At 46.0% G+C, this 12720-nt stretch overlaps 5 protein-coding genes across 5 annotated transcripts; 4 read left to right on the plus strand and 1 right to left on the minus strand.

The window, feature by feature from the left end:
• The first annotated feature begins 85 nt into the window (after positions 1 to 85).
• Positions 86 to 1294, plus strand: LOC6551794 (mitochondrial import inner membrane translocase subunit Tim22). Its single transcript, XM_001979583.3, has 3 exons — positions 86 to 469; positions 827 to 1020; positions 1088 to 1294. Exons 1-3 carry the CDS (start codon positions 223 to 225, stop codon positions 1241 to 1243), a joined length of 597 nt encoding a protein of 198 aa, XP_001979619.2. The 5' UTR covers positions 86 to 222; the 3' UTR covers positions 1244 to 1294.
• Positions 1295 to 3393: 2099 nt separating this feature from the next.
• LOC6551793 (insulin-like growth factor-binding protein complex acid labile subunit) lies at positions 3394 to 6756 on the plus strand. Its single transcript, XM_001979582.3, has 2 exons — positions 3394 to 3569; positions 5110 to 6756. Exons 1-2 carry the CDS (start codon positions 3546 to 3548, stop codon positions 6697 to 6699), a joined length of 1614 nt encoding a protein of 537 aa, XP_001979618.1. The 5' UTR covers positions 3394 to 3545; the 3' UTR covers positions 6700 to 6756.
• On the plus strand, positions 3512 to 5066 carry LOC26527082. The gene is made up of 2 exons (XM_026977899.1): positions 3512 to 3569; positions 3634 to 5066. Exon 2 carries the CDS (start codon positions 3917 to 3919, stop codon positions 4094 to 4096), a length of 180 nt encoding a protein of 59 aa, XP_026833700.1. The 5' UTR covers positions 3512 to 3569; positions 3634 to 3916; the 3' UTR covers positions 4097 to 5066.
• A 377-nt stretch (positions 6757 to 7133) lies between the features above and the next one.
• On the minus strand, positions 7134 to 9767 carry LOC6551792. The gene is made up of 5 exons (XM_001979581.3): positions 9688 to 9767; positions 9566 to 9613; positions 9095 to 9501; positions 8835 to 9036; positions 7134 to 8482 (listed from the first exon to the last, which is right to left on the minus strand). The coding sequence occupies exons 1-5, from the start codon at positions 9700 to 9702 to the stop codon at positions 7379 to 7381; spliced, it is 1776 nt and encodes a 591-aa protein (XP_001979617.1). The 5' UTR covers positions 9703 to 9767; the 3' UTR covers positions 7134 to 7378.
• A 239-nt stretch (positions 9768 to 10006) lies between these two features.
• On the plus strand, positions 10007 to 12510 carry LOC6551791 (kanadaptin). Its single transcript, XM_001979580.3, has 3 exons — positions 10007 to 11303; positions 11353 to 11547; positions 11607 to 12510. The coding sequence occupies exons 1-3, from the start codon at positions 10116 to 10118 to the stop codon at positions 12390 to 12392; spliced, it is 2169 nt and encodes a 722-aa protein (XP_001979616.1). The 5' UTR covers positions 10007 to 10115; the 3' UTR covers positions 12393 to 12510.
• The last annotated feature ends 210 nt before the right edge of the window (positions 12511 to 12720 follow it).

Genomic DNA, 12720 nt, shown 5'->3' on the forward strand with positions numbered 1-12720 from the left:
GATTTCAATTTTATGAAGATATATTTACAAATATATTTCCCCGCCGATTTCAGGCGATAATATTTTACGGTATTTTTCTGCCTGTCGATAACCAATCGGAGGTGCGATAGTCCAGCCCTGGCAACCAGCTGTTCGGCGATGTGATAATAATTTTGGTTTTTGTACCCAACACGTTTGACCCAAAACAAAATCCAGGCATTGCTGAATAAAAATCTACATAAAATGTCAGAGATGTCCGCGCTGCCCAACGCCGTGAACAATGAATCGTCGGTGGCGGCGCCCAGGATGTTCGGCGACCCGGACTTGGACCGGATGGCGATGCAGTATGTGGGCAACATGCAGCACTACCGCGAGAACATCGTAATCCCCAAGAGCAACGGCCCGGTGAAGATCAAGACCAACGAGGAGAAGTTCATCGAATCGGCGGTGGAGAGCTGTGGATTCAAATGCACCATGGCCTGTGTGATGGGTGGGTGACTATCTCTGCTTCTCAACCTAATTGTTCATAATCAAGGCACTTATATACAGTCTCTTCTTGATTTTCTCAGAGGAATATATTTTCGAGTCGTTGGACATTTGAAATATGTACGATCCTTGATCTATCTACGATTATTGTTTTATAACAATACCTATTTATACGATTCTCCGCCCTCATATAATTATTATTATCGGTAAAAATATTTTTTAAACAAATCAAATTATAATAATATGTTATCAGTTATTAATTGGTTGATTTAATGGTTAAGAACTAGCTTCAGACTATTTGGATTCCCCTTTTTTAGTGAATAAAATAGAAGAATTTAAGTCAATCCATATTCAATTTCAGGCTATGGCTTGGGCGCAGCCTTAGGTTTGTTCAGCGCCTCCGTTAATCCCAACATGTCCGATCCCTTCGCGAATGAGAAGAAGCAGACGGCCAGGGAAGTTTTCCGTGAAATGCGCTCCACCACCCACTCCTACGCAAAGAACTTTGCGCTCATCGGATGTGTATTCTCTGCCGTGGAGTGCACCATCGAGAGTGTAAGTCCACCTGCTGAAAAGCGTCTTGCGAATTTTGCATTAAATCGATGCATTTCTGAATTTGCAGCATCGGGGCGTCACGGACTGGAAGAATGGGACCTACGCCGGAGGCTTCACAGGCGGACTGATTGGCCTGCGGGCTGGCGTTAAGGCGGGCATCATCGGCGGACTGGGATTCGCCGCCTTCTCCACGGCCATCGACTACTATATGCATTCTAGATAGGCTCATATTCTTCGGTTACCTTGTTTCGTATAAATGTTTGTTTCTAACTAACGTCTACTGATATGCTTTTGTGAATTGCCGCCAAGGAAACGATTTCGTCACGACCTGTAATGGCCCCCATTTCCGGCTGGCTCCCATTTGGAGCCCTGACATTTGAAAAAGTGCAGCTGCCACACATTAATATTGCCCCCCAATCAAAAAGGCACTGTGTGGCATAAACAATGTGCCACAGTCTCGCTTTCAAATTCGGCCAGTGAGCTCCCGACCGGTTTTCTTTTCGGGGGGGCACTGTGTCCATTTTTGTGGGAACGCGAACGGGAATCTCGATCCAGCAGCAAATTTCCAGTTTCGGTTTTTTGTTCAGTTCGACTCGAGCGGCGGGCAGGTAGAGATCGTTTGTTGGCTCCTCTGCGCCAAGGTTTCCGTTTTCGGCGTCAGCCTTCTCGCGTGTTTCTTCTCCGGACGAGGATGAGCATCGTTCCCCAAGCAGCTGCAAAAGTGCATCAGCAGCAACATCAGCAAGATCACCAGTAACCACAGCAACGCAAACGGGTTTCATTCGCACTCGACGGGCATTTACTTTTATTGTGTGTGCGGTTGGGTCGCGTGCAGTTCACGGAATATGCAAAAGCCTTCATCATTAAATTAAACACAGACTAACGACTAGTAAGCACATGGAACTTTGCCACGGATGTGCGTCCTCCTCCCTTGCGGTTTCTTGAAAGGAAAGGCACTGGAGGAGAGGCGACAGAGATCAAATCTCTCAAAGGAACATTTACAGTGGACATTGGATAAGGAATCAGACTGATGCTTGTTTTGCTAGCATCAAAGGCGGGCTTAGAGGGCAAGACACAACTGATGGTAGATGGTGTTATATTAATACATTATAATCAAACTGATTTTTCATTGGTAGATATCAGGCAGGTAAAAAGGGCATTAGAAATATTTATTCAAATGTTAAACATTTGATTTTTATTAGGAGCAGTTATTTTTTGTATCGACTGTAAAAGCTAATTGAGTTTCTTCAGAATCTACAATCTAAGCGGTGTCCACTGTACTTGCCTCCAATGCGATCGTGAGTCACAAGTGTCTGGGCAACATTGGTCTGGCTGTGCTCGGTTAACTTCGTCAGTGTTTTGTTTATGCAACCCATTCCCGAGCCACAAACACTTCTTGTTTGCCTTTCTCATCGGCGGCAGCTGCGAACAGCTCAATTCTCAATTCTCGATTCTCCATTCTTCGCTCTCGTTTCTCGATTCTTAATTCCCGATGCCAGCCGTCAGCAAGTTCAATGGAACCAAGTGACACTTGCAATTGCAATCGCCTCTAATTGGCCCTTCGGCCAGTGAATCAAAATTTGAGTAATGTCTAGCAGCTGTGGGGCTAAGTTGAGTCAACTGACGGTCTGTTTTTGGGCTCCAACGCCACTTGTTGCCACATCGAAAGTCAGTCTTATCTTATCGCAGAACAATCTAAGCGAAGCTAAACAATACAGTGCGACTTCTAAAGCTCGAATAACTTGAGTACTGAATTTATTAAATAAATCCAAGAAAAGGTTAAATTAGTTGTGTTTTGAAGAAATCTTTAGAAAAATATGATGATAAATATCTTTATGATGATCATTTAATATTTACAACTTATTAATAGATGAAAATCATAAATAAGTTTTGAACGCAACATTACGTAGATCACATTCGCGGCAAATCGGTCCGATTTGTGAGATCTATTGTTACATATTTTCTAGAGATACTGAAAGTCGACTTAGGGGTGCTAGACTGTACGGCTCGTGTGCTCGCAGAGCGATTGCACTTTAGCCAGGTGGGTTACGGTGGCTACGAGAAATTAGCTGACAAAGAACGCTGACGACCTTGGGAGAGGAAAGAAAGCGGCGAGGAGGGGAGAGTCCAGAGCAGAGGAGTCCGCAGATGACTCAATTAGAATTCACTTTTACTTGACTGACCGTTTAGATTACAATCTCTGCGCTGAGAGCGCGGGAGAGTGAGAGTGTGGCGCTGAGAGAGACTCGCTTCCCCTGCTTACCGATATCTAATCAAAACAAATAATGCCGCAGTCCACGGCGGCTCTTCTCGAATCATTAATTCAGTTCTATACTGCGAGGCGAGCAGTCCGCTCACTGAGCGCTGCGGTGAAAAATAAGAAAAATAATAAGTCAAACTTTTAGAGGAAACTCTAAAAACCAAAAGTGCACTTTCCACAAACTCAAAAGATACAACCAACAGAACTCGAAATCTAGTACGCCTGAGTGGGAAACACCGAATCCAAATCATTACCCGATTCCATAATGAAGCACAAGCTTCTGCTGCTGGTGAGTAAATATTTCAGCCCTCCAAAACAGTATCCCTATCTTATCGCACATACTTTGGGCTCAGATAGTGGGATCAGAGAGTGTTTTCCGCAAAGCTGTTCCCCGACAGTGCCACAGTGTGGGAGACCTTTTTATGGAGCCCAGTGATGACCTCCTTCCGGACGGCTAGGTGGCCCCGAATAATTAGGATGCCATAGGTTATCAAAGATCTGTGAGTCAATCAGATGAGTCACGTTTTGATGTTCTGCACTTCGAAGTACGTGTACAACGTACTAGCTTTCAGATTTCACTCACCGATATAAGTTAGGCATGTTTTTCCACAAATTTATCTCAAGTCTTCAAGGCACATGAAAGCCACAATAGTACGGATACCAATCGCAAAATGTTTCAAAGCCATCATGAAAATGAACAGGATTCGTGGGGATCGTTGGAGGAAGATGGCCGAGTTGCTATTCTCTTTATCTGTGATCGACAAGGCCGAGGATGTAGTCCTTGACTTAATAATGTTGAAGGTCTTCGGAGAGTAGTTGCAGCCGACCAACTTTAGGCACCTACATATATGGAACATAACTAACCGCATCAATAATAATCATTGTAATCTTACGAGAATTCAGAAGTTCCAAAGCTCCCTTATGCAAAATATACTTGCTTAATTAAATAAATATTTTCTTCTGTGTAGAGGCTAAACCAATAGATGACAGAATAATTTCTTTGTTTTGTATACTCACCCAGAAATGGTTGATTTTTATAAAAATACGCACACTTTTGTAGGTTGAGTAAGTAACTTGTATACTTTAACCCTGTCATACTTGTATTTTCTAAGTGTTCAGTGCCATCAATTATGTGTGGGCAATTAGCAATTGGATGGCACACTTATTCCTTTCAAGAAAATAAAATTACTTGTGCTATATACAAATCGTATACTTGCAGTGCATTGATGTGCGCTTCACGTCGCAGTTTTTAGACCTCTCAGATTATAATTATGGCGCCAACCTTACTGGTCTTTAAAGTACTTTCGTCTGTCTGAACACTTGTACTTCGGTGCAATCATGACATATGAGAACCAGCTTAAAATCAGACACACAACACCCCTCAGAACAGTGGAAAATGTGGCGAAATTTTCAAGGGACACGTGCATGTTACTCAGGTTGTTTTCCGGGGAAATGTTTTAATCTCTGTCAAAGTCAGCTCCCTAAAATATCTTTTTTTGTGTACCCAACTTCTACCACGGATATACATAGGTTTTGGATCGGACTTTGCTTTGTTTTTTTTAAATGAGGAATTCCCAAAAACAATCCAAAAATATTTCGATTTGTAGTTGAATGTAATATACGCTAAGTAAATTGTTAACTTGATTTGATTTATTTTGTAATTTATGCCTCAAGAATTCTAAGCAAACTGAAAGTATTTAAAAATTGTTTTGATTTACGTAATGCAATTATAGGACGGTATAACAATAAATAACTTAACACAACCTTGATACATTAATTAACAAAATTAGATTGGAAAATCGTTTAACTAACCCCCTGATTTTCTTTAGTTCCTTGCTGGAGCGGCTTTGCTCCTGGCCAATGGAGTTCGGGGACAACATGAGGACATTCCGTACCAACCAGTGACCAACATCTGCCAGACGTGCCTGTGCCTGACCAGTCAGGACGGGGATCATCGGACGCACTTCAACTTGGACTGCTCGGTGAGGAATTTCGAGCACATACTGGCCCGCTGGCCGGAGCAGTTTGGAAGCCAGGCGATTGCGTCCGGAGCTGCATCGGAGATTGTGGTCTCGTACTCGGGCAATAGGATCAAGTTGCTCCAACAGCTGCCGGCCACGAATGCCAGCTTAACTCTCTCCTGTCGGCACTGTGGTCTGCAGGATCTGCAGGCTCCCCTCTTCATGGACGTGCCCAATGTGGAGGCCCTATACATCAGCTGGAATGAGCTCTCTGACGATGCCTTAGTTCCGGATCTCTTCAGGGGTCCATTCCGCAACACCCGCTATGAGCCGATTGGTTTGCGCGACCTGGACTTGAGTCACAACCGCATAACTCGACTGGATCGCCGCCTTTTCGAGCACACTCCTCACTTGACCAAGCTGAACTTGGCCTACAACAAACTGAGTGCCCTGGATGAAGCCACCACAGCCTCCATTGCATCGGTTGCCACACTGCAGCGACTGGACCTCTCCCACAATGGCTTGTTGTCTCTGCCAGCACAGCTTTTTCCAAAGCTCACAAGCCTCCGTTTCCTGGACGTCTCCGGAAATGAGTTTGCCACTGTGCCTGTCAGCTTGCAGCAGCTAGGAAAGTCTTTGGTTCAACTCAACTTGGCTGGAAATGCCTTTCTCAGCTTGAAGGAGAATAGTCTACAGGGCTTAGTTTCCCTAAAACGGCTGAATATAAGTAGCATGCCATCCCTACGAAGCCTGGAGAAGGGAGCTTTGAACTTGCCTGCCTTGGAGCACCTGGATTGCTCTAGGAACTCCAAGCTGGAGCGCTTGGAGCTGGCCGATCTGCTAAGCAGTCGGAATTTGTCGCAGTTGGACTTGTCCAGGAATGCACTGAGCACCCTGGTTCTTAATGCCACCGGTTCTAGCAATAGCAGTAGTAATTCTACGAGCGAGCCCTGGCCACGCCTTCGCCGCTTGAGCATCTCCGGAAATCCCTGGTATTGCAGCTGCGAACTGTTCAAAGCCCTGGAGCTAACTGGACTGACTCACATCGACCGGGAATGGGATGGAACCGAGGCGCGGTGTGAAACACCATACCTTCTGGCCGGATCACCGCTCTCCAATTTGACAGCCGAACGGATCTGCAAAATGGTGATACCCAAGAAATATCGCGAGGTGGACGAGGAGCCGCCGCGATTCCTGCGGCGCCGCTATATAATACTCACCGCCATTATAGCCAGCATTGTCCTGGTAATTGGTCTGGTGATCGGATTCGTCGTGGTCTGTGTGCGTCGACGGCTCAAGGGCAGTGATTACGGAGTACAGCCCATCCGGTACACCAGCGTGAGGGGTAGCAATCTGTCGCAGTTCTCGCAGCTGCAACCCGCTTCTGTGGCCAGCAAGTTCAATAATGTCCACGCCGGGAGCAGCAGTGGTGTGACCACTGGTGCTGCCAATGCCTAACTCGGTGTTGAAATCCTAATTCGGTTCACATACCGAGCCAGCTGCACAAGATTCGAGCCAAAGATGTCCACGACAGTGACGCGATCCCAACCGAAAGACTTCCTGTGCGTGCTATCCTGTACATATGTAGGTGCTCCCTGTATTAAATTCCACAAAGGAGCTGATCCCATTGCCAGTCCCTAACCCCTAGTATTTAGTAAAGCCATCGATGTTTGTATTGTACTTAAGATCCGCACATTAGAGTGTAATAAAACATTTTTATTTCAAAATATAGTTTTAATGGGTGGTGATGATTTTAATTTATTTAAGTTTCTAAAGTTCTTTAAACCAAACAAATTGTATACTTTAACTCGAAATCTTCAAAATAGTCTAAATAAATATAATTAATGGTTGGCCATCCCAATTGTTTTCCCATATGTAAAGTATCGAGTGGGTCTACTTAATAACTTTTATTTGTTGCTTGCTAATTTGTATTTAGTTTTAAAGATGGTAGGAAAACATAAAACAAGGAACAACCGAAGGTCAGAAAGTTGTGTTCAGGGTGTAGTGGCGTCGCTTGGCGAGCGGTCTATCTCTCCAATTGGCTAGATAAATGATAAAAGCTTAAACGGATAATACCCGGAGCAAAGGAGATAACAGATAACAGGCAAGTGAACAACAAAACAAACAGCCAAACCGCCTAGCATTCACTTTCGAGCAGCTCCTCCTCAGCGGTGGCCACAGGTGGTGGTGGTAACTTAAACAGATTAATTGCCTGCTTCTGAGCTAGAAACTGACGCATTTCAGCAAAATTATCACGCTCCTTGTGCTGTTTGCTACGTCGCTTGAAGGCCTCTTCGTCTGCAGAATCCGAATCTGAGTTGCTGGAGGAATCGTAGATAGGGAGGGGTGTGGCATCCGCCAAGCGATTATCCTCTTGCTGCTCGACTCTTTCCATTTTGCCAAACAGCTCGTCCACATTTATGCCCTTAGAGGCCAGGACCTCCCGCTCCTTTTCCAGCATAACTTGTCTGATGGGGTCGATGCGATCCTTCAGTTGTTTAAGGACAGGCTTAAACCTTCCCTTGGTAATACGCTTCTCGAAGTTAAGCAGTTCCTTTTCCGGCGAGGGAAACGGTGCATTCTGCTCAGCTTCAAAGTGCTGCTCCTCGTTTTCATCGTACATGTAAGCATAGAAGTCATCTTTCTGCTGCGGTGCATCCACGTTCTGCGAGAACTCCACCCTAAGAATGCTCTCGGGAAATTCATCATCGAGATCTTGCTTGGGTTTCGGCAACTCTCCTTCCAAGTCTAGCTGACTGTGCAGAAACTTGTTGTATACCAGCATCAAGCGCTGGAAGTCATCACAGCAAACGGCCAAGGCATTTTCGATGCCATGCATATTATTGGCCACGGCCACCAGCTCTTTGGAGTTGTTCTTGTTTGCAGCCTCTGTGGCTGTTAGTTTTTGAAGGGTCACGTCCAGAGCTTGACACTCTGCGGCCACAGCCACCATACACGCACTTAGTTTTAGAGAGGAATGCTGCAACACAGCAATTGGTCCGCTCCGCTGTTGCTCAGTTTTCGTCGCATTCAGCTCAGCCAGTTCCACTTGCTTTCTGTTCTGCAGGGCTAACGCTAGATTACTAAAGTGCTGCTCCTCCTCTTGCACCAGCTGCCTCACCAGGCTGTCGATTTTCACCAGATCTTCGCTCAGCTGAGAGATCGAAGGACGAGTCGTGATGGTGAGTGCCAGCCGGAGCAGGTATTGTGACTGCACATAGGCGAAGATGTTGTGGAAGTCCTGAAAAAATGTGAAATTTAGTGAGTTACTTAAGAAAGTTTAATATTAAATATAATATTTTAGGTGTACCCAAAGAAATTGTATTTTACAGAAAGCATAGGTAAATTAGGAGACAAGTATAAATAATAATAGCAATAAACGAGTATAAAGTGCTTATCATTTCAGTTATCTGTTGAGTGCGTCATTAAAGATTACCATATCCACTGTGAATAGAAAATATTGGCTCATAGTGGATATCATTTGATATAATGCGTATCAAGCATAATAATGAATATTTATATAACTCTCTATAAGATTCCTTGCAAGCTTCCTCAAACCACATCTAATAAAATTTAGATATACAATTTCTTACCTTTATGTGCTTGGGACTGTAGTCCGTGACATTGTTCTTGAAGTACTCGCACTCCCGCAGTTCTTCCATGGGCGCATAGTAAGCGCCGTACTTTGTCGGCAGGGGATAGTCCGTCTCCAGTTTGCGGGTGGCATCGTACAGGATTTCGGTAACCTCCTTGGCGGCCGTTATGCAATCCCATGCGCGCTCGATTTGACGGGATCTGTAACGAAGCCTGATTAGGTATGTATACCTCACTAGACTGATATCTCTTGGATTACTCTATAAGTTCGGCCTGCTTCATGATGATGATCTCCTGAAAGTACGTCATATTGCGACGGATGCAGTTGCCGAACTCGTCGATGGTCTTGACCAGTTGCTCCAACTTCCGTTCCACGATTTTGTTCCGGCAAACGAAGACGCTCTTCACAGCGAACAATGCAGCAAAGGTGCCGGAAATGAGGATGGATGGTACCATGGTGTACCGGATGCCCCGTGGTGTTATCAGGTGCTCCAACAGAGTGCCTCCCAATATTAGGCAGGCGTTCCTAGTTGTCAGCAATTGCCGGCCGGAACCCGGTTTGGAGGACATCTGCAGCTCCTGCATGCAGTGCTCCAGTGCCTCCACATGGTCCACCAGCAGGCGCTTTGAGTACAGGATTTTCTGCAGCAGGTGATCCTGTATTACCTGGTTTGTTATGCATTAGTTAGTTCGTTTATTTATAGCAACTGCTTTGCGACACGCCACTCACCTGTTTTTGCTTCAGGTCATCCGCCAATTGGCGTCGCTCAAAACGTTGCTGTAACATGAAATGAAAGCATTAGTTGCATTACTTATTAATAATAATATCTATATTATTGCCGATGCACGCACCTTGAGCTCCTGCATGTTTCACCTTTTGTTGTTTAGAAAGATTTTATATTTTACACAACACTAAGTGTACTTAAAATACCAAAAATACCGCCAGCATGAGGTGGTGAAGGGTATTCCAGTCATAAATGTATTTCAGCTACTTTATATACTTATACTTATATGTCAAGAGAAGTTGCTTAGTATGTTGCAGTTATGTCTATATGAAATCATTTGTCAAACATTTGCACACTTCATCGTCTCTTATAATTAGCCAATGCTTTAATAAAATTATGCAAAAGAAGTGCAAGCTTAGTTTGCCGGGACAACTGTTGAAAGAGTTCGGTATTATTAGGCAGTTAATATCCGGTCTCACTGCGTCGAACAGCTGCGAGTTTTGCAAAAATTTGTTTACACCTTGAAAAATTAATACATTTCGCCCGTTCATCAGCATGAACGAGTTCAAAGTGCCCGCTCCACTGCCCAAACCAAAAGTAATTATCACAGAGAAGCCGCGCTCTGAAGTTCCCGCAGAGCCACCGCCTCCGCCTTTGAAAATCCCCAAAGCTCCCAAATCCTCGCCAGCGGCCGTCTGTCCGTACAAGGTACCCAAGTGGTCAGCTCCGCCAGCCGAAAATCAGATCTATAGTTTTGAGGTGCTCAAATCCGGTCAGATAATCGACACTGTGCATCAGCTGCAGCAACAGGCGGTCTGGACTTTTGGCCGTTTGCCGGAGAACGATGTGCCCGCCGCCCATCCGACGATCTCACGCTTCCACGTGGTGCTGCAGTACAAGCCTAAGACTCCGCCCAAGCTGGAATCCGATAAGGAAGGCGGAGAGATGGAAGAAGAGAACGAGGAGCCAAAGAACGATCAGCCAGAGGGCTGGTACATTTACGACATGGGTAGCACACACGGAACTTTTTTAAACAAGCAGCGCGTGCCGCCAAAGGTCTACATCCGGATGCGGGTTGGTCACATGCTCAAGTTAGGCGGCAGCACACGCGTGTATATCCTGCAGGGTCCCGACGAGGATGAGGAACCGGAATCAGAGCTGTCAGTCACCGAACTGCGTCAGAAAAGAGAGAAGGAGCTGGCTGATGCAGCCGTGGAACGAGAGCTGAGGCTTCTGGAAGCTGAGGAGCGAGAGCGCAACGAGGGCGTTAGCTGGGGCATGGGCGACGACGCTGACGAGGAGACGGATCTAAGTCACAATCCCTACGCCAGCACCAATAACGAGGAGCTATTCTTCGACGACCCAAAGAAAACGTTGCGCGGCTTTTTCGAGCGAGAGGGTCTAAACCTAGAGTACAGGTGCGACGAGCTGTCCACCGGTTCCTTTGTTTGCCGGGTGGAGCTTCCGCTCGACGATTCCAATGGCAGGCCAATCATTGTGGAGGTTAACCACAAGGGGCGAAAGAAGGACTGCGTGGTGCAGTGCGCCCTGGAGGCATGTCGAACGCTCGACAGGCATGGTGTGCTGCGTCAAGCCAACCAGGAGGCCCAAAAAAGGAAGCTGCTCAAGAAAGGGGACTCTGATGACGAAGATGAGTTTTGGGATCGTACAGGGGATGTGGCGCGTAAGAAGCAGCGAAAGGAGAATGCTGGCGTCAGTGTCACCCTTACCTATGAGGATTTGGTAAGTCACAAAAGCCTTTTCGATCAATGACTGACCAACTTTTCCACAGCTGAAACAAGAGATTGATCTCAACATAGAATTGGAAAAGGTGGAGCAGGAGATTTCAACTTACCAACTAAAGGAAAAGAAGCTAAAGGAGCTGGCGGCCAAACAGGAAACTGAAGGCGATGATCTGGATAACTTTATGGACTTGCTCACCAAAGACGTTGAGAAACTGGACAAGACGGAAATCAAAAAGTTAAGGGTTAGTAATTACAGAAATTAATGTAAACATAATAATTAAAGATCTTGCCTTCCAATTAGTTGGAGCAGCAACGACTCAAGGGCGAGCAGCAAAAGGTGGAACGCCTGCTGAAGATAGCCAAGCCCACTGCTCTGCCATTCACCACAAGCCTCGCTGCTGGTTCTAAGGATTCGGCTGGCCAGGAGGGTGGTGCTGCCAGAAAACAGCTCCCCATGATTGGCAAGAGAAATCAGTTTACTAAATTCAAGGTGGTCAAAGCGCCAAGCACACAGACTGCGCCCCAATCTAATGCATTTGCTTCCGATGAGGAGGAAGTCGAAGAGGAAGAGGTCAAAGAAGCAGTACAGGAAAAGGAGGGGGACAATTTGGATACGGGAGAGAGGAAACAGGAAAGTACGACAAAGCCATCGACTCCAGAAAATGATAACTTAAAGGAAACCAAACTCCCTGCTAAACCGGAAGAGAACAAACCAACAGTCGCTGAAACGGAAGTCTTAAAACCAGACAACGTGAGGTCAACAAAAGTTTCAACGGAAGCGCCCTCAGCTCCCAGCGACGGTGTTGCTTCAACTAATATAGCTGAAGACACCAGCACCCCTGTAGAAGACTCCAGCACGCCAGCAGAAGACTTCAGCGGCCCAGCAGACGACACATCGGAACCGGAAGAAGCGCAGAAAAAGCGACGTCAGCGCCAGCGACAACGCAACAAACAGCGCCAGGATGTGGACATGGACCTGAACGAGCTGGCCGAGCATGAGGACACCGAAAAGTACGCCAAGTGGGTGCCACCGTCCAACCAGAGCGGCGATGGAATTACCCACTTGAATGAGAAGTTTGGCTACTAGCCCATTGGTAGCCCTAAAACACTTGACATATTTAGTTTAGATGTACTTTAAAACTAGTCTAGACCTGTAATAGATGTATTCTCTAAGACCCTCTCATTGTAACTTTGTAAATGTTGAACCCTTGGACGTTTTCCTATTTATTTGTTTTATGGGGTCTCCAGGGGTACTTCAGCCGGAGTGGCGCAGCTTTTCACCACCATTCCAGTGCTGGCAACTCCCCTGCGCGCTGACAATCACCCCTAAATTGAGTCGAGTGGCGGCTTCCACGAAACGATTCATCCGGCGATTCGATGAAAATTCCTGCGCACATACACAAAATGAACGCCCA

This window comes from Drosophila erecta, unplaced genomic scaffold (genome assembly GCF_003286155.1).
Source record: "Drosophila erecta strain 14021-0224.00,06,07 unplaced genomic scaffold, DereRS2 tig00000000-arrow-pilon, whole genome shotgun sequence".
Classification (NCBI taxonomy): Eukaryota; Metazoa; Arthropoda; class Insecta; order Diptera; family Drosophilidae; genus Drosophila; species Drosophila erecta.

Bases quoted from the DNA above. Each gene is read 5' to 3' on its own strand.
- LOC6551794 (XM_001979583.3), top strand. From the start codon at position 223: ATGTCAGAGATGTCCGCGCTGCCCAACGCCGTGAACAATGAATCGTCG. The intron at 470-826 runs GTGGGTGACTAT...ATTCAATTTCAG, and splicing joins CACCATGGCCTGTGTGATGG to GCTATGGCTTGGGCGCAGCC. The intron at 1,021-1,087 runs GTAAGTCCACCT...CTGAATTTGCAG, and splicing joins TGGAGTGCACCATCGAGAGT to CATCGGGGCGTCACGGACTG.
- LOC6551793 (XM_001979582.3), top strand. From the start codon at position 3,546: ATGAAGCACAAGCTTCTGCTGCTG. The intron at 3,570-5,109 runs GTGAGTAAATAT...GATTTTCTTTAG, and splicing joins AGCACAAGCTTCTGCTGCTG to TTCCTTGCTGGAGCGGCTTT.
- LOC26527082 (XM_026977899.1), top strand. From the start codon at position 3,917: ATGAAAGCCACAATAGTACGGATACCAATCGCAAAATGTTTCAAAGCC.
- LOC6551792 (XM_001979581.3), bottom strand. The intron at 9,502-9,565 runs GTGAGTGGCGTG...ATAACAAACCAG, and splicing joins ATGACCTGAAGCAAAAACAG to GTAATACAGGATCACCTGCT. The intron at 9,037-9,094 runs GTAATCCAAGAG...GCTTCGTTACAG, and splicing joins AAGCAGGCCGAACTTATAGA to ATCCCGTCAAATCGAGCGCG.
- LOC6551791 (XM_001979580.3), top strand. From the start codon at position 10,116: ATGAACGAGTTCAAAGTGCCCGCTCCACTGCCCAAACCAAAAGTAATT. The intron at 11,304-11,352 runs GTAAGTCACAAA...ACTTTTCCACAG, and splicing joins CCCTTACCTATGAGGATTTG to CTGAAACAAGAGATTGATCT. The intron at 11,548-11,606 runs GTTAGTAATTAC...CCTTCCAATTAG, and splicing joins CGGAAATCAAAAAGTTAAGG to TTGGAGCAGCAACGACTCAA.